This window comes from Tenrec ecaudatus, chromosome 14 (genome assembly GCF_050624435.1).
Source record: "Tenrec ecaudatus isolate mTenEca1 chromosome 14, mTenEca1.hap1, whole genome shotgun sequence".
Lineage (NCBI taxonomy): Eukaryota > Metazoa > Chordata > Mammalia > Afrosoricida > Tenrecidae > Tenrec > Tenrec ecaudatus.
The window spans coordinates 54,598,777-54,618,824 of NC_134543.1; the positions used below are offsets into that span (position 1 = coordinate 54,598,777).

Consider the following 20,048-nt stretch of genomic DNA (forward strand, 5'->3'; position numbering starts at 1 on the left):
GAAGAGGAATCTATGGACTAGAATTGGATTTATGGATTATTATCAGACTTATGGACTTGATCTAGACTGGGCTGGATGTTTGCTTGATATATAATTATCTCTTGATATAAAGCTCTCACTTACACAGATGTGTGTGTTCTTGGCTTTGTTTCTCTAGTCAGCCTGGCCTCACACAGGCTGATAGGGAATCTTGATTCTCCTCCCCCCATGTAAAGTCAGAGGAGACCCGAAACCACCCTTCCAGACCATTTATTACAACCCCCTTCTGAGATAAAGTAGAAAACAGTTGTGGGATGTGTGTTGGTGTGGCTTGTGCGTTGGCGTGTGAAGGCTTTGGTTTCCGTGAGAATTTGTAAAACCAGTGCCCAAACAGAAAATTCAAGAGATTCTGAAGTAGCTTTCCCCTCAGCGCAGTTAAAATTCTGAAAGTAAGGTGGCAAAAATGTTTAGAAGAGAGAACTTTCAGCATTCTCACAGAACCAAAGAGAATTAGAGTTCAGGATCTGCCAAGAAGACTTAGTAAATTCCATAAGCTTTTGGTTATGACCTTAAAGGACTTCAGTCTGGGAGTAATTGTGAACTAGAACTAAGCTACCCCTTATAAAAATGAAATCCAGCTTCGAATCAAGTCAATCCTTGATTTCATCAAGATGATCTTTAGGAGAAAAACAACTTCTTTCTGAAAAAAGATAGTATCACCCAGAGCCTCAAATTTCTCTACAGGTCTCCAATAAACAATGCTTAACACCTAATTCAAAATGACTAGATCTTTTCAAGTAAAAAATAGAACCCAAACAGCAAAAACAAAAAAGCAAATGATAGAGATCAGCAAGAGAGCTATAGACTAACATTGCTGAGAACAAGGTGGATTGGAGCAGAGACCCAAACCCATCTATAGACAAGGGGACATACCTCACAGAAGGGTCACAAGGAAGGGATGAGTCAACCATGGTGCAGGATACATTGATGAAACACATATTCTTCTGGTTCCTTGAGGATTCCTCACCCCACATTATCCTGACCCCTGTCCTGCCTTTCAGTTCTGGCTAAACCAGAGTGTGTGCACTGGTACAGATAAGAGCTCACAACACACAGAATCCAGGTCAGATAAACCTCTGCGGAACAGAAATAGGAGTAGCGATCCCAGGAAAGTGGAGAGGAGGTGGAACTGATTGCAATGATTGACACATAACCACACATACACACACACACTCGGAGAATGAACAAAAGAAACTTAGTGAAGGGAGACAGTGGTCAGTGTGAAAATAAAAATAATTTCTATTTTATCAAGGGATCATGGTGGGGGGGGGGGCGGGGGGTAAAGAGTTTCTGATACCAAGGGCTCAAATAGGAAGTAAATGTTTAGAAAATGATGATGACAACATATGTACAAATATACTAGATATAATTGATGTGTGGATTGTTGTAAGAGCCCCAATAAAATGATCTTTAAAAAAATATCTACGTACTAGTGTTATCACATAAAACCAAACATAAACACACTCACTGTCATCAAGTTGATACTAACTCATAGTTAGGCTATAGAACAGGGTAGAACTGGCCCTGTGAGTGCCCAGACTAAAACTCCTGACAGGAGTTGAAAGCCTCATCTTTCTTCCGTGGAGAAGCTGGTTATTTCAAACGGCTGACCTTGCATGTATCAGCCCAATGCCTGTCTACTGTGCCATGGGGGCTCCCTGAGCGATCACATAAGAAACGTAGAAATAACTTAAGGTAAACAACAAACAGTCAAATAGCATTATACTCATTAAAGTGTAAATATTTAAGACTCGTATTGATATTAAAATATACTTACATTATTTACACATATGTAACATTTACATACATGTGCTACATATGTAGACACATAACTTAAATACATTTTGAGTAATGTGTCTAAAATTGACAGAAAAGTCAAGCAGACAATTATAAATACTATAAAAAGCAATCAAATGGAAATTCTAGAACAGAAAAATACAATCACAAAAATTCAAGAAATGCATAGACAAGTTAAACACCAGATTAGGTTCTGCTGAAAATAAAATTTTGGACCTGCATAACAGGTGACAAGAAAATATCTAAACGAATCCCACTCCCCTCCCGGAGGATAAACAACAGAAAACATGGGTGGAAGGGAGACAGCAGATAGCGTAAGATATGAAAATAAAAGTAATTTATAAATTATCAAGGGTTCACAAAAGTGGAAAGGTAGGGGAAGGAGGGGGAAAAAGAGCTGATACCAAGGGCTCAAGTAGAAAAAAAAGGTTTTGAAAATGATGATGGCAACATATGTACAAATGTGATTGAGACAACTGATGTATGAATTGTTACAAAAGCTGTAAGAATTTAAATGATTTATTATAAAAATTAAAAATTTAAAAAGACACCCACCCCCCAAAAAGAACAGAAAATATCTCAACGAAAACAGGAAGTGGGAAAAGTTTGGAAAACCTATAAAAGATGTTGGTAGCATATGGAATAGTGAGAGACTTATATAATAAACATATTTAGTCCAAGAGAGAGAGAGAACAAGAAAATGGCAGTCATAATATTTGAAGATATAATCATAATTCTCTCAAATTAATGAACAATCTCAAGCCTCAGACCAGAAGTGCAGCCTTAGAACAAATAAACCACAACTGAAACTCATGGTAAAACTGCTGAAACCCAGAGTAGATGTTCTCTTCAAACGAAGAACAGCAAACTGACAGCTGGCTTCCACAAAAACTGTCAAAGCAGAGCCCAATAGACAACATCTTCAAAGTGCTGAAAGTAAATCACTGCCAAGTTCGAATTCTGCATCCAGTGAAAATAACCTTCAAAAACAAAGGTGAAATTAAAATATTTTCAAACTAAAACTGATAGGATTAATCGGGAACAGACAAAAAGGATGAAAAGTATCCTATATGATAGCTCAGAGATACTGAAAATAATAAAGAACACTAAAAGTAAAAATAATAATAATAACCACTGACTATGGAATCTAATGATCCAGGGGGGCATCAAAAGAAGACGGAAGGATTACACAATCACTGTTCCAAAAAGAATTGGTCAGTGTTCAGCCCTTCGAGAGGCAGCATATGATTAAGATCTGATGGAAGAAAGAAGATCACATTACACTGAAGGCATTAGAAAAACAAAAACAGAGCTCCGGGAATGGACAGAATACTAATGCACATGTTCCGTTAAGCTGATGAAGCACTGGAAGCCCTCGCCAGTGCATGCCAAGAAAACTGGAAGACGACGGAAAGGTATGCAGCTCTGTGGATCCTAACAAGCCGTAGATAACATTGGGAAGAATGAGAATGCCAGAACAGTTCACTGTGGTCATGTGGCTCCTGTACAAAGACCGAGAGGCAGTCATTCTAAAAGAATTAGGGGAGGTTGCGTGGTTTTAAATCAGGAAAAGTATGTGGTTGAATCCTTGCACCACACTTAATCTGTGTGCGGAGAAAATAATCCACCATGCTAGTCTATACAGAGAATGTGGCATCGGGAATGGAGGAAGGCTTATTAACAGCCTGAGATACGCAGGTGGCACAACCTTGCTTGCTGGAAGCCAAGTACTTACTGATAAAGATCAAAGACTACAGACTTCAGTATGAGTTATGACTCAATGTAAAGAAATCAAAAACCCTCACAGCTGGAAAAACAGAAAACATGACAAAGAGAGAAAAGATTGAAGTTGTCACGAAGTTTTACTTGGGCTCCCAGTCAACACTCAAGAAGTCAAAGACATCCTGCTGTGGGGAATCTGCTGCGTAGACCTCTTTCAAGTGTTACAGAGCAAAGACGCCCCTTTGAGGACCACTGTGTGGCTGACCCACGCCACAGTATTTTCATTTGCCTCTTATGCACGTGAAAGCTGGACAATAAATAAGAAAGACCAAAGAACTGGTACATTTTAATTATGGTGTTGACAAAGAATAGACTGTCACAAGAACAAACAAATTTGCCTTCGAAGAAGTACAATCAGAATGCTGCTTTGAATCATGGCAAGGCTTTGCCTCCCTTACTTTGGAAATGTTATCAGGTGAGATCAGTCGCTGGAAAAGGCATCCTGCTCGCTAAAGGAAAGGGTCAGCCAAAGAGAAGGAGATGGGTTGACACGGTGGCTGCAACAATGAGTTCAAGCAGAACCACTGTGAAGATGGTGCGAGTCTGAGCAGAGCTTCACTACGTTGTATACAGGGCTGCTAGGAGCCAGAGTCGACTCAACAGCACCCAACACACAACAATGTCTGCACAAGGAATGCAAACTACCTACGTGTAAGAGTTTGCCAAGAGGGGAATCACATGAAAATACTCATTTATATTAGACTTTAATTCATCAAGACACATATTCATTTCCAGTGTATCATTCTAGAACCCACCGCCATCACATCACACAGTAGACAGAGTCTAACTTCTTAGGCTTTCCAAGGTTATACATTTTTAAAAACAGTTTTAATTGGTACGTAATCTACATATCATACAATTCAATAGTTCTATCATATAAAGGCAATCTCATCTTTCTCCTGCAGAGAGGCTGGTGGGTTTGAACCATCAACTTTGTGGTTAGCAGCCCAAAGCTTAACCAACTAGGTCAAAAGGTCTAAACAGCGGTTCTCAACCTGTGAGTTGCGACCCCTTTGGGGGTTGAGCGACCTTTTCACCGAGGTCGCCTGATTCGTAATAGTAGCAAAATTAGTTATTAAGTAGCAATGAAAATAATTGTATGGTTGGGGGTCACTACAACATGAGGAACTGTATTAAAGGATCGGTGCATTAGGAAGGTTGAGAACCACTACAAGCCTAGGGAATAGAGGGATTCGTAGAACACTGTGAGAGTGTTCCAATGGACTGACATTCTTATTTATAATACAACACCGTCAACTTTGTGAATATGTGTGCACAGGGTGAGGGCACACTAAAATGATGTTTCCCTGGTTTCCCTAAGTTATTAAAGTTTTATAAAACAGGGGGCTTATTTAAAAATATTTTCATGATTCAGACTGACCTGTACCAAGGGAAGTGCAAGAGATTACTGTTAAGACACATCAAAGTCATCGGGTCCAATTCCCCAGGAATCTAATTAACTTGTGTGTTAATAAACACTCCTGGGGATCTGGTACAGCTCGTTTCAGAACATTTGAAGAAGCACTGACATAAATGCTACATGGGAAGAGCTGCAGACAGCCAGTCCTGTCTGTCCCTTCACCACGCCTGATCGTCCTCGCCCATGGCTTCTCCATATTAGCATTTTTAGGATCACTTCATGAGGTCTCTTTCAAAGAGATCTTGTATCAAAAGGGTTGTTTGCTTATTTTTATCAAAAGCCCTTTTAATATTTAGTTCCACCTTTATAACCTTAGAAAGCAGCTATTATTTTCTAGGAGATATAGAGAAACACAGAAAGCTTGCCACCCTGCCAGAAACAGTGTCAGGCTGAGGCATTGGGTGTGCTCTACGTGTGCACCAACTGACTCTACACCGCCTCTGCTTCCCCGTGTCAGGCCAGACATGATTCCGTGTAGGGATTTCATATTACCTTTCTCTTCTAGTGCTCTTGCAGCATTGGTAGCAACTCTGCAAAGATATTGGTAGATAAAACAAAACCATGATTAACAGATAAATAAACAGACAAAATACAACATCTGGTACAAGCTCGGAACCCCGGTTAGGAAATGCGCTGGACATATTTCACGCAAGATTTCACGATTTCCCACTGACCCTAAGAATCCTCTTCTTGGGAATCATATTAGAAGGTTGTGAATGAATGGAGTAGGAGAAAAATATAGAATAAAACTAACTCAAAATCCATTTTTTTAAAAAAGATTGGGTTACTGGTCAAATAGAGACTGGTGGAACCCTCTGGCCTATGACGCTGAGTCAATCTTCAGGCATAGAAATAAACTCAATTGTCAGCCAAAAGGGACGGTCTCTAAGGGAAACATACACACACCATAAATAACCCACAACCTGAGATGAAAAAGGGCAGTATTTACCTAAGGCCAAGTTCAGAAGAATGGGAACGAGAAACGCAGAGACGAAGAGGGATAAGTGATGCTGCATGTGCGGATCGCAATGAATGGCATGAAACAAATGGGTGTCCATTGCTGAACAGAAAACTGATCTGCTCTGTAAGCCTTCACCCAGTTCACAATTTTAAAAAAATGTTTTGACATTAAAAGGAAAAAGAGTAATTTTCTTTAAAATTCTCAAGAAACCTTTTAGATGATGGTGGCAACATACATACAAGTGTGCTTGGTACCATCGACGCATGGGTTGTTATAAGAGCTGTAAGAGCCCCAATACAATGATTTATTAAAATTTAGACAGGAGACCTTTAGAAAGAAGTTTGGCCGGTGTCTTAGCTAACTACAGAGCTGAGCAGACTCTCCCTTATTTCGTTAATCAAAAGTTCAACTCACTGCCATACAGTTCACGCCTACACAGAGTGACCTCATAGGATGAGGCAGAACAGCCCCTGTGGGTTTCTGAGACCATATGTAACTTCTTTTTGGAGTGGAAAGCTGCCTCTTTCTCCCACAGAGCCGCTGCTGTTTCAGACTGCTGACCACACACCCACTATGCGACCAGGCCTCCGTACAGACATATTGCAACCATGAAGTCTCTAGCTATGTGCGGGGTGTGGGCGAAGCCAAAATAAAGCCCTTGTCTCTGAACTTAGTGCTTCTGCCGCTACTCTTTGCTGCCTTTTTAATAATGCTTGAAGCCCAAGGACCCCACCTCAAATATCTTCGGACCCCACTTACCCTGTTCCCAGAGAATGGCCCCAGAGACATACGGGGCTGGTGCCACATTTTGTCTTTGTCCACTCATAGACACAAACGGCATCCGTGGTCAGTCCCTCCTCTGAGGGCTTACCTGTGGAGTCCGCAAACCCTGGTACAAGAAAAGGCAGAAAGAGTACCATCACTACCTGTAAAGGACCAACATAAGCCTACTGTGTATTTTTCCATCTGTGTGCATCATTCTAACACATACCTCTGTAGTCAACAGACAAGACATGAAAGCCACCGTCACTTAGCACCTAAATGACAAAGGAGCTGGGATCACTTCACATAGAACATGTAAACAGAAAAGGCAATTTGATCATTCCCACTCCTCCCACGACACATCCACATCCCAAATTGTGGTGACTCAATGGGCGGGGAAAGGTGTATTTTTGAAATTTGTTGTTTGATTTCACACTAGAGCTCGGGCTTCATGGGAAACTAGGAATCAGCACGGAAGAGTTTAAAACAACCTGGGCAAGCCACACCGCAGCCGTGAGTTCCTGGGCCCATTACTCAATCTTCTAATAGCTACGTCTCATTCTGAGACGCTGAAGGCATCAGTAGCCACATTCAGAGCTGCTGGAAAGATTACAGGAGGCGACACAGGTAAAGTATTGACTGCATAATCGGAACACAATAAGTGCCCTTTTAAAGAATCCTCTTGAAATTAAGAGCTCGAAACAGAGTTGTAGAAACAAAGAATATAAAATATTGCTAAAATATATAGATAGATATAAATAAAGGCCAACAATTGCTATAAAGTATGAACATAGGAGTTAATATCAATAAAAAATAAAGAGATCACTCAAGTATGTGAAATCTCAGGCAAACCCTTGTAGATACATGAACACTATAAAGACACAGTTCTTTTCTATGTGATGTATCTACGATAAGGTTTCAAACGTTTCTGGGGAAATCCCATTATCTTGTCATTCTATTTTTCCACATACTTTAAAAAAAAAAAGCCCTCTCATATATGGCCATAAAAAAAGAGAAGAGATATAAAAAGGGATGTAAATTTCCTGAGTGGACACTCCTAAAATTCTATTTCATCCCCACATCAGTCCTTATACAGGTATTATCCCTATTAGACAGAGAAAGAAACTGAGTCCAGGAGTGCTTAAGAAATGGGTTCAAGCTCCCCCAGTTGGTAAGAGGCAGAACCAGGGCTCACAGCTGTCCCCCTCTTTCAAACCCCTGGGTTTCCATTGTTACCTCGTGGTGCAGATGGGGGAGTCACCTTCAGAACTCTCACATACAAAATGAACTTCTAATGAAGAGCTACCTAGAACCCGATGTGTAGTTTAGGAACCTGTGGATGAATGTATCCACAAGTCGTTCGTGGAAACACGGTGTAGCTAAGCATGCAGGGAAGTTGGGATATCCATGTGTTGCCTGCGGCACCCTGGCTTGAGGGGCCATGTGACAGTGCGAAGCAACAATAAGCAACAACAAATAGTACTTCTAAAAATAGGAGTTGTCTGGGAAAAAAACCCAAAGGGGAAAAACTGGATGCTTAACATTTTCTGGAGAAAAAAACATTTTAAAACAATTTTTTAAAGACATATCCAGCGGCAGTGGAATGGTTAGATAAATGTCTATAAACACATGTGAAAATAACTCCTTCTGTGAATTTATAGTTTATGAGGACTATGAAAGAATGTTTATAAAATCATATTAACTAAAAGAACACAACATAAAAGTCTGTGGAGCTACAATCATGATCCTGTAAAATCTTTACAGACAGGCTAAAGACCAGGTGGGCATGCAAAGAGCTAGCAGGCGGTTAGCCTGGTGAATGGAGGGATGTGCGGCTGGGGAAAGAAGGTAGGGAGCGTGGACGGGAAGGATGCTAGCTCACGGAATCACAAAGTTCTTTCCTTTGCTTGCCAGAAGCCGCCAATCTGAAGGCGGGAAGGCAGGACTAAGGAAGTGGGGTCATGCGGGGCTGTGACGATGATGGCACCTGGGCCCAGGTAAATGCCTGGAGGAAGACATCCGGTCCTACCAGGTGCTCTCCCTCCTCACTCATCCCAACTCCCACGATGATCTGGCTACGAGTCACGCCCACTCTTCTCCTCACTGGCATACAGTTCAGCTTTGACAAGAATGGGATGGGGGTAGGAAGTGCATGTTCTTGTTGGCATCATTTTAACCACATCCCACCTGGGGAGTTTAGGGCAGCAGGTGGCGGGGTGGAAGGTTGTTGTTGCTGCTGCCACTGAGCCGCTTCCGACTCATAGCAACCTCATGCACAACAAAGCAAAACCCCGCCCAGCCCTGTGCCATCCTCGCGATGGCTATGTTGGAGCCTATTGGTGCAGCGGCTGTGTCCCTCCCTCTTGTCGAAGGTCTGCTGCTTTTGCACTGCCCCAATTCTTTACTCATGACGACATCCTTCTCCAGGGACTGGTCTCTCCTGATACCATGTCCAACGTACAGGACACAGAATCTCATCATCCTGGCCTCTTTTGATAGTCCACGGTACTCTCGGTGTTCTTCCCCAGCACCATAATTCAGATTCACTGATTCGTCTTCAGTCTTCTGAATCAATGTCCAGCTAGCACATGCAGAGTGGAAAGCCAAAATCAAACCAAACTCACTGCCATCGAGTTGGTGCCGACTGGTAGCAACCCTATAGGACAGGGTGGAACTGCCCCTGTGGGTTTCCAAGACCATACTTCATTACCGGCATAGAAAATCCTATCTTTCTCTCACGGAGCAGCTGGTGGTTTTAAACTACTGGCTTTATAGATCACAGCCGTAGCCAGTGCCGTGCATAGCCACAGTGCTACCAGGGATCCTGCAAGGTGGAAAGAGAACCCCAAATCCTATAGACACCCTCAACTCCCGGCAAAACAGCAGCCAGCCCAGCACAACTCCACAGAGGCGGACTCAAGAAGTCAGTGAGGAGGTGGACAGGATGCACAAGAGAGGAGTTTCCTGCTTGCCCAGGGCCCGGGGCGTGAAAGAGGTACTGTCGATGTTAGACCTGGCATGAGTCGGAGCCCCAGTAATACTGTGAAATCAAGAAAGAGCTCTGAGGGAGAGCTTGCCTGAGCGGGGAGGGCACTGGGTCCTGTGGTCAGTACGGCATAGGAGACCACAGTGAACGTCACAATCGACATGGAAAAGGCGTGTTTACACTATAGCTGATCTGTGCCATAGCCTTAAGAAAGTGTGGAATATTGTAAGAATCCGCAAAATGTGACACAGGGACAGAAGTAAGTGCTTATTGCTGGGGGAGGGGTGGGGGGGAGGGGATGACACCAACAGACCTGATCAGTGTTGCCACAAACCTCCCATTGGCAAAAAATGCAGAATCTGGAAAGCATGCTAAAGTGGAACACAATTAAACCAGCATGCCAGTAATTAGAAAAGCAGCCGGGAGAGGACCTAATTGTAGTGTGTGAGAAGGTAAACAGAAGGGTGCCTTGCTCCACCAGCTCTGAGTCAGCCGGGGCTGCTGCGGGAAACCTCCTGGTCATCTCCGTCACACTTGGGAATTCAGAGGCTGTCCCAACCAACACACAGGAGTCATGCGCAGCTCAGCAGGAAGAGCAAGGGAGTGGCCACCATCCCGCTCCACACAGCCTTATCTGGGGCTGCAGTTCTTTCCAGAGAGGGCCCTCTGGGCCTCTATCCTGTGCCACACAAACAAGGAAGGTTGCTTCATTTAGGAGTGACCAATGCACACCCAATCTACTCTCTCCCCCATCCTCCAGCCCTCAATAAAATAGAAAGAAAAGAAATAATAGAAAACCCAAACAAAAGTATCTTCACCTCCCATGGGAATGATAAAAATAAACTCAGGAGAGTGTTTTGATACCCAGAAATGTTCCCATTTTCTTTTGATTCTCCCGTGGTCAAGAAGGAAAGAGAGGCCCACTGGTAGGACTTTGGGGCCCACACCCAGCAACCTCCCCACTGCCCCACTGACCAGTGATGTCCTGGGACTTCTTGGTAGACTTTCACACCGAGGGCCTGAGAAAGACTTACGGCTGTCGCCCAGGATAAATAGAGACTTAAGAATCGGTGCCTTGAGGACTCTTGACATACCTTTGCTAGCCTTATTCGATGAGGGACGGCCCTGTAGAGGAGGTTTATGAGAGAGAGAGAGAGAGAGAGAGAGAGAGAGAGAGAGAGAGAGAGAGAGAGAGAGAGAGAGAGAGAGAGAGAGAGAGAGAGAATTAATCAAAATAAATTACTATCATGATACTGGCCTCTGATCTCACACTTTTCTTTTGCATTTGAAACAAATGAAGAACTAGGAGAAAGGAAACTGTGGTCAGAACCAGCTTGGCTCTGTCCCAGTGAAATGATGGGCGCTTCCTATTGTGGTCACATTCCTTGCATGCCAGGTCCCACTAATGCTCCTCAACACAAGCACTAAAGAAGCATCTCCGTTCACCGCTACACAACGAAGCTCGAGCCTAAGAATTTCTGTGGAAGCTAAAGCAAACTAAGTCGCAAAAGGGAACGATGAACGATGTAGTTACACAAACGTGGTATCTGCCGGTGCCCTGTCCAATCTGCCCACAAGGGGAAGTGGGGGAGGGACACTTCACCCTCGAGCTGTGAAGGATGTTTTGTTGTTGTTCCCAAAGTAACCATACTCCCACTCTTCATCTGCTTGTGAGAATCAGAGATGAACTAAACACAGCATTTCCCTAAACCATATGACTTCTGTCTTACAGTAATTTCTTAGGTTTCAATAGATTGTGGAGCCTTTTGCACCTCTAATTAAAGGTATAGATGGGGAATACCCACGTTTAAAATTTTATGTAAAACTTGGGGACGGGTGGTACTAGACTTTCTGGAGATTCCATGGGTCCCATGTCTAGAATCACTGTTTTGTTTTAATAATTTTATTGGGGGCTCATATAACTCTTATCACAATTCATCCATCCATTGTGTCAAGCACACTTGTACATTTGTTGCCACCATCATTCTCAAAGCATTTTCTTCCTACTTGAGCCCTTGGTATCAGCTCCTCATTTTTACCCCTCCCTCATGAACCCTTGATAATTTATAAATTATTATTATTTCATCATGTCTTACATTAACCGATGTGTCCCTCCCCCTGGAAGGGGGTTATAGTAGATCATTGTGATGGGTTCCCCTTTTCTTCCCTCCCCTTCCCCTTCCCCTCCTGGCATGGCTACTCTCAATATTAGTCCTGAGGGGTTTATTTGTCCCGAATTCCCTGTGTTTCCAGCTCTTATCTGTACCTGTGTACATCCTCTGGTCTAGCCGGATTTTTAAGGTAGAATTGGGGTCATGATAGTGGGAGGGGAGGAAGCATTAAAGAACTACAGGAAAGTTGTATGTTTCATCGGTGTATGTTTCATGTTACTGAACCCTGACTAGCTCGTCTCCTTCCCGTGACCCTTCTGTAAGGGGACGTCCCATTGCCTACAGATGGACTTTGGGTCTCTACTCTGCTCATTCACAATGATATGACTTTTTGTTCTGGGTCTTTGGTGTCTGATACCTGATCCTATCAACACCTCATGATCACACAGGTTGGTGTGCTTCTTCCATGTGGACTTTGTTGCTTCTGAGCTAGTTGGCCACTTGTTTATCTTCAAGCCTTTAAGACCCCATAGAAACACTGTTTTTGAAGCATTAACAAGACACACATCCTCATTCCCTGTATCCTCACATTTGTCCTCCCTTCACCCAGCACTGGTGAGAGCAAACTGAGACTTCTGACCATTGAATGAGGGGAAGTAACAGGCAAGCAAATAAACCTGGGAAGAGATAGGGTAATTGCAGGTTCACGGATATATGTAGAACAAGGCAGGAGAATACATATTTCCTGATTTTAAAACACACTATGGAGCTACAGTAATCAAAACAGTCTTCTATATTACACGCATATATGAATGCAATTGCAGGTTATGTGGGCCATGTGATTGTTTGATAAATATATTGTAACATAATGCCCAAGTTTACACAAGCAGAATGTAATGTTGAATTTCACAGGAAATACTGACAAGTGTGATTCCAAAATTGACATATCAAGAAAGTCCCCAACACCAGAAATAAGATATCTCATAGGGAAGCAAGTCAATTTACAAAAGCATCTAAGAGAATAAAATATCTAGGAATAAGTCTAATGAGAGACATGAAGGACTAAGAAGAGAAAATACAAATACTGCTGAAAATAGATTAAAGAAGGCTTAAATGGAAAGATGGTCCATATTTATGAATTTGTCTACTCAATATCATTAAGATGTCAATGCTGCCCAGAACGATCTATAGATTCAACATAATCCCAATCAAAACATCAACAGCCTTCTTTACAGAAATAGAAAAAAAATCAATCCTCAACCTTATATAGAATGGCAAGAGGCCCAAAACAGCAAAACCAATGCTGAAAGAGAAAGAGGTAGGAATACACACATTTCCTGATTTAAAACGTTCCATACAGCTACAGCAATGAAGACAGCTTGCTAATAGCTTAATAACAGGTCAACTGGTTTTTGACAAGATCTATGATCAATTGGTTTTGGATAAGAATGCTAAGACCTTTCAATAGGAAAGAAGCATATTCAACAAAGGATGCAAGGAGGCCAGGTGACACGCTCGGAGCTGGCCCGCTAGCTGCAAGGTCGGCAGTTTGAAGTCCCCCATATGGTTCTGCAGTCAGAAAAAATGAACCGGGCTCTGTGCTTGACATCATCCACAAGAACAAAGTCAAACTGGATTAAGGCACTGCAAACTGCTGCTATTGTTGGGTGCCACAGAGTGGGTGCTGACTCATAGCTGCCCCGGGAACAACACCAGGCACCCCTGCCCAGTCCCCTGGCCTCCTCACAGTCGGTCTGATGTTTGAGCCCATCCATGCAGCCACTGTCTCCATTCTCTTATTAAAGGACCTCCCCTCTGTCCCTGTCCCTCCCTGACTAGCATGATGCCCTTCTCCAGGGACGGTCTCTCCTGACTACATGTCCGAAGAGTCTGCGGCCAAGGCTTGGCAGATAAGGGGCATTCCAGTTGTACGTCTTCCAACGCAGGCGTGTTTGTTCTTTCTGCAGTCCACGGCACTTGCAGTCTTCTTCTTCAACGCCTGATTCAAATGTGTCAGTCCTTCTTTCATCTTCCGTAGTCAGTGTCCAGCTTTCCCATGTATACGAGGCTATTGAAATACCATGGCGTGGGTCAGGTACACCTTGGTCTTCAAAGTAACCTCCTTGCTTTCAACACTTTAAAGAGGTCTGGTGCACCAGATCTACCCAGTAAAATGCATCATTTGATCTCTCTACTGCTGTTTCCACGAGTTTTGATTGTGGACTCAAGCAAGACAAAATCCTTGACAACTTCAAGATTGTCTCCATTTATCATGATGCTACCTATTGGTCCAGTTGTGAGACTTTTGGTCTTTACATTGAGCTGCAAACCCAACTGAAGACTGCAATCTTTATCAGCAAGTGCTCCTCACTTGCTGCAAGCAAGGTCGTATCATCTGCATAAGTCTGCCTCCAATCCTGATATAATCGAATCTTTATACAATCAGCTTCTCTGATTGCTTGCTCAAGATACAGACTGAGTAACTATGGTGAGAGGATGCAACCCCGAGGCCCACCTCTCCTGAGTTTAGACCACACAGTATGCCCTGGTTCTGTGGGCAGCACTGCCTCTCAGCCCATGTACAGTTTCTACATGAGCATAGCACAGTGCTCTGCAATTCCCAGTCTTCTCAAGGCTATCTATAGTTTGCTGGAGTCCACACAGTAGAAACACAAGTAAACAGCTTTATTCTCTGCTTTCCGCCAAGATCCATCTGACGTCAGCAAGGATATCCCTGTTCCACATCTTCTGAATCCACCCTGAACCTCTGGAAGCTCCTGGTCAATGTACTGCTGCAGCCATTGTTGGGTGCTCTTCAGCAAAATTGTACTTGCATGTGATAGCAATGATATTGTTCTATAATTTGAGCATTCTGTTGGGTCACTTTTCTTTGGAATGGGTACAAGTATGTATCTCTTCCAGTTCGTTGGCCAAGTAGCTGTCTTCCAAATTCCTTAGCATAGATGCGTGAGTGTTTCCAGTGCTTCATCAGCTGGTTGAAGCATTGCAATTGGCATCCATCAATTCCTGGAGCCTTGTGTTTAGTTCATCCTTTCAGTGCAGCTTGAACTTCTTCCTTCAGCATTACTGGTTCTTGCTCATATGCTGCCTCCTGCAATGGTGGATGTCCACTAGTTCTTTCTGGTACAGTGACTGTGTTCTTTCCATCTTCTTTTGTTGCTTCCTGCATCATTCAGTATTTTTCCCATAAAATCTTTTAAGATTGCAACTCAAGGCTTGAATTTTTTTCTTGAGTTATTTTAATTTAACAAATGCTGAGTGTGTTCTTCTTTTTGGTTTTCTAACTCTGGATCTTTTCACATTTCATTATAATATTTGACTGTCTTCTGAAGCCAAATTTTTGGAATTTTCTATTCAATTCTTTGACTTCACGATTTCTCCCGTTTGCCTAAGTTACTCCACGATTAAGTGCAAATTTCAGAGTCCTTCTTGCAGACATTTTGATCTTTTCTTTCCTGTCTTTCTAATGACCTTTTGCTTTCTTCTTGTATGGTGTTCTTGACGTCCTCCCACAGCTCATCAGGTCTGGCATTAGCGTTCAACGTCTCAAATCTGTTCTTAGGGTGGCCTCAAAATTCAGGTGGGATCAATTCAAGGTGGTATTCTTTTTTTAAAATTTAAGTAGATCTTCATTTATTTTATCTATACATGATAACTTAACAAAATCTGAATAGATAACAACAAAAGACTAATACAATAAACTGATGGGTACTCTACACAATAATACACCTGCAAGCCATTGAAATGTTATTGTGAAGGAGTGTTTGTCCAAGGAAAGTTATTCACGTATCTTTACCAACGTGAAAAGCACATTCCTAAGCAACATGGATACGATGTTTTCACATTTTAAAACAATGCTAACCATTCAAACGATGGGATTGCAGTTAGACTTCCTGTTTATATTTAATTTCTGTATATTATCCCATCATTAGAACTGTTACCATAGGGATGCATGGTTTATAAGTCTATGTGTGCATTTACAAATTCATTTCCCATCTTTAAAAGTGAAAACATAGTAGCCACATTGTGTAAAATGTACCTTATACTGGAACTCTACAAGTATTGGGGCTGTTTAATGAGATAAAATATTTTTTAAATCCAAATTTATTTGTGTCTCGTCATTGTAATGAAGAACACCAGTACTTTGGAAATACAAGTAGATGCAAGTTTTGAAGAAGGAAATTGTAGGAGAGTCTTAAACACTTTAGACCTTTCAATATGGAACGCATCCACTTTCTGGTTTCTGTATTTGCTACAATTCCTTCTGCCCAAATCCCAAGAATCATTTAAAGTGACTTCCAACACAACTCTTCCACCCACACCTTTTAAAATACCTCCTTACTTTTCAAGGTGATATTCCTACTCCCGTGGACTCCTTTTCATTTTCTTCAGCTTCAACCTGAACTTGCATGTGAGTGATTAATATTCCATAGTCAGGCCCTGCCCTGGTTTAGCTGCTAACATCGAGCTTTTCCATCATCTATTTCCAAGAATGTAGTCTATTTGATTTCTGTGTATTCTGCCTAGAGAATTGTATAGTTGCCTTTGTGTTGCTGAAAAAAATGTATTTGCGATGAAGAAGCTGTTGGTCGGGTAAAATTCCATGGTGGGACCTCCAGCTTCATTTCGATCACCAAGGCCACATTTCCCAGTTACTCTTCCTTCTTTGTTTCTGATGTTTCCATGCAAATTGCCAATAATTATGAATGGATCTTTATTGCATGTTTGATCAGTTTTGGACTGAAGACATTGGTAGCATTCTTCAACTTTACCACTAGCTTTGGTGCTTGGTGCATAAGATGTATTGATTGGATTTCCTTGAATGCAATAGATATAATCCTATAATAGCGGTGTTGTACTTCAAAACAGATCTTGGAATCTCCTTTTGATGATGAATGTAATCCCATTTCTAGATTGTTTCATTCCCAGTATAATAAACGACATGATTTTCTGATTCAAAATGGCACATCTGCTCACTAATGCCTAGAATGCTGAATTTTATGCATTCCATCTCGTGTTTTACAACTTTCAATCATTCCCAAGTCATACTTAGTACATTCCAAGTCCTGATTATTAATTGATGGGTGCAGCTGTTTCTTCTCCTGTTGAGTCATGTCCTACCAGCAATTTAAGATCCCAAAGGCTCTGCTCCATCCCTGCCACTGGGGTCGATTCTATGTAGAGAAGGCAGCTCTTCCTCAGTTATCATTTACTGATTCCATCCCAAGGGGATGGCACCATCTCCAACAATGAGCTGCTTCTTTTCATGTGTTTTCAGCATCTGACAATGTTTCTATTCAACCTGTCATGTTTTCTATGGTTAATTTCTCAAAATTATCCTTAGTCTGGAAGTGCTGCTGAAACCTGGTCACTTTGGGTGACCCTGTGGGCATTTGAAATACTGGTGACATAACTTTCCACATCAAGCAACACACAAACCACCACTGTGCAACAAACTGACAGACAAGTGGTGAAATTTGCACACTAAGACCATAAAACTCTTAGAAGAATACAACACTGTCAGGCCTAGCTTTCAACAATAAATTATCTAATATAAATAACAAAAACACAAACATCAAAAGGCAAAATAATTATGACCTCATTAAAATTGTAAAACTCGCTCACTAAAATACAAAAAATAAAAATAAAGGACAAGCTACCAACTGAGAGAGTAATTTCTTTCAAGCCAGTGTTCACATTTTCAAGGTCTTTTTGCCTTCTCAACTAAGGAGCCACATTACTACGTATATAATGAACTTTTAAGAGAAGCCTATTGCCAGAATTCCTCAGATTTTAACAAATACAAATACATTTTATCTACTATAGATGCATACATACAGATGTGATAGATAGATAGATAGATAGATAGATAGATAGATAGATAGATAGATGATAGATAGATATGCTTATGGAGTTGAACCCTGAGCCCTGCCCTTCACTCTTTCACAGGAATAAAAAGTTCGTCCTCTCTCTCAAAAATGGTAATAAGAGTTTTCCAAGCAAAGACACTGACCTGGTTTCAGCACTGCCATGGAGACAAACCACAATCGGGTTGCCATCACAAAGGGCAGCTTCATACCAGCACCGGTCCTTCCCCTTAGCCTCTTCGCCCCAGCAGCAGGGGACTGTGTGCCTGGAGAACAAGGGAGGCTGTAGCATACGGGTTCACAGAGAGAAATTCTCTCTCCTGGCCAAATTCTGGATCTGAAACCCTCCAAACAAGAACCTGATGCCCCTTAGAGGAACCTAGAAGGTTTCCAATATACCTTCCCTTTACATATCTACAAGGATAACTAACAAAGAATATATCACAGAAATCTTTATGGAATAAAAATACAAAACTGTGAAATGATTGTTTCTTTTTAACAGTTGTTTGAGACATGATCCACATATCATATAAGTCAATAGTTCAATCATATCAAGAAGAGATGTATAATCATTGCCACAATTTTAGAACATTGTCTTCTTTCTTGTACTCATTGTTATGAGCTCCTCTTTGCCCCAACCTCCCCTACTATACTCCCAAGAAACCATTCATCCAAGACACCACTCCTATATCCGTCTCCACGTGTGTCCTCCCACATGCCCACATACGAGTACCCTGTGTGAAGACTGTTTCCCATGCTACACCATGCTTCAAGACAAAATTTCATTTATTTGTAATTAGAAATGAATATTTCACAATATAGAATTACATATTGTTTTGTGATTAATCACTACGATTTAATTATGTTCAATTTGTAACAATGAAAATACATCCTGCATATCAGATGTTTACATTATGAATCATAACAGTAGCAAAATTACTGTTTTGAAATAGCAACAAAAATAACTCTATGGTTGAGGGTCACCACAGCATGAGGAACTGTATTAAAGGGTTGTGGCATTAGGAAGGTTGAGAACCACTGCTATAAACTCACCCATCCTGAATTTCATATACCAAAAATATACAAAAACAAATTTAAAAAACTAACAACAATAGCAAAATCAAATAGTGGAAATCCTCAATTAAAAAGAAAGTAGAAAATATTAAAAACAGGAACTTTAAAGTGGGTCAAAGGGAAGATCAAATGATAAGATGTTAAATTTTAACCTAACTACATGTGTCATAATTCATTTTCTAATGATAGCCTGGATAGCAAAGTTATTCATATTCCTGGTCTATGGTCAGAGGAAATTAATCCATGTGTATGTCCCCTTCCCTTTTCTTTATTTAACTGAAACAACTTTTACATGGGTCAAAAGGGTGATCAATTAGGATATTACATTTTAACCTAATTATATCCACTACACTTGTCTCTATAATGCTCTCTGTCTAATAACCAGAGTATTGACCATGGTCAGAGGGAATTCACCAGAGGCTTAATCCATGTGTAGACCCTCAAATGGATTCTGGGGTTCCACTGTCGTCCATAGCCTTCTGCAAACTAGGTGTTCACAGTTAAAGCTCTGATGCCATGCCTTCCTTTAGATTTGGAAGATCTTATTTATAATCCTTGATTCTAAACGATGCCACACATGAAAGTAAAATTTCTGGAAATCAAAATCAACTAGATCAAATTTCCACAGTCAAAAAACTTCCCAGAAACTCCAAGGAGCCCCAACCTCTCTGTAGACAAAGAGCGCGCACTGCTTGCCCTCAACCACATAGCCTGCGCCGCCACCCACAAAGCAGCCGGTGCCCGTGGCTGGACTCACCAGATCCCCAGCATCACCCCCGGTTCCACTTTGAGGTAGAAGTTCACGGTGTGAGCAATCTTTGTCTCCGGTCTCTTTAAATCCACAAAATACGGTGCTTCGACTAGAAAGGAAACAGCATTATCAACTCCTAAGGTTGCATGTCTCTCTACCAAAATCCAATATATACATTATGTATATAATCTATATATATCCTTTATGATTAGTGTTCTATGCTACTTAATTCCCCACAAACCGTTTTATTTTATAAACAAAGACGAGCCAACAGAAAAGGCCCAGGAGGAAAAGCAAATCCATTGACAGCTAGATGTCGAAGTGCCACTGTGAGGTAAACTATTTAAGTTCACTCAGTCCTTATCCCTGTCTCAAGCAAACGCAAATGAGACCATTCCACTACAAGGGGGTTTCATTTAAGTCAAATCTTTTTTTTCTGCTCAGTAAAATCGGATCACTAGCCAGAAGCCAAGAAGT

At 41.6% G+C, this 20,048-nt stretch overlaps 1 protein-coding gene across 1 annotated transcript in view; it reads right to left on the reverse strand.

Annotated features, from left to right (window-relative positions):
* ABHD12B (abhydrolase domain containing 12B) overlaps positions 1-19,606 on the reverse strand; it is a 29,329-nt gene extending 9,723 nt beyond the window's left edge. Inside the window, exons 1-6 of the mRNA XM_075532411.1 lie at positions 19,578-19,606; positions 17,893-18,012; positions 10,842-10,872; positions 6,991-7,036; positions 6,759-6,888; positions 5,531-5,568 (exon numbers count right to left, since the gene is read on the reverse strand). Coding sequence (XP_075388526.1) covers positions 5,531-5,568; positions 6,759-6,888; positions 6,991-7,036; positions 10,842-10,872; positions 17,893-18,012; positions 19,578-19,591 — 379 coding nt within the window. The 5' untranslated portion in view covers positions 19,592-19,606. The remainder of the gene's footprint in view (positions 1-5,530; positions 5,569-6,758; positions 6,889-6,990; positions 7,037-10,841; positions 10,873-17,892; positions 18,013-19,577) is intronic.
* Between the last annotated feature and the right edge of the window lie 442 nt (positions 19,607-20,048).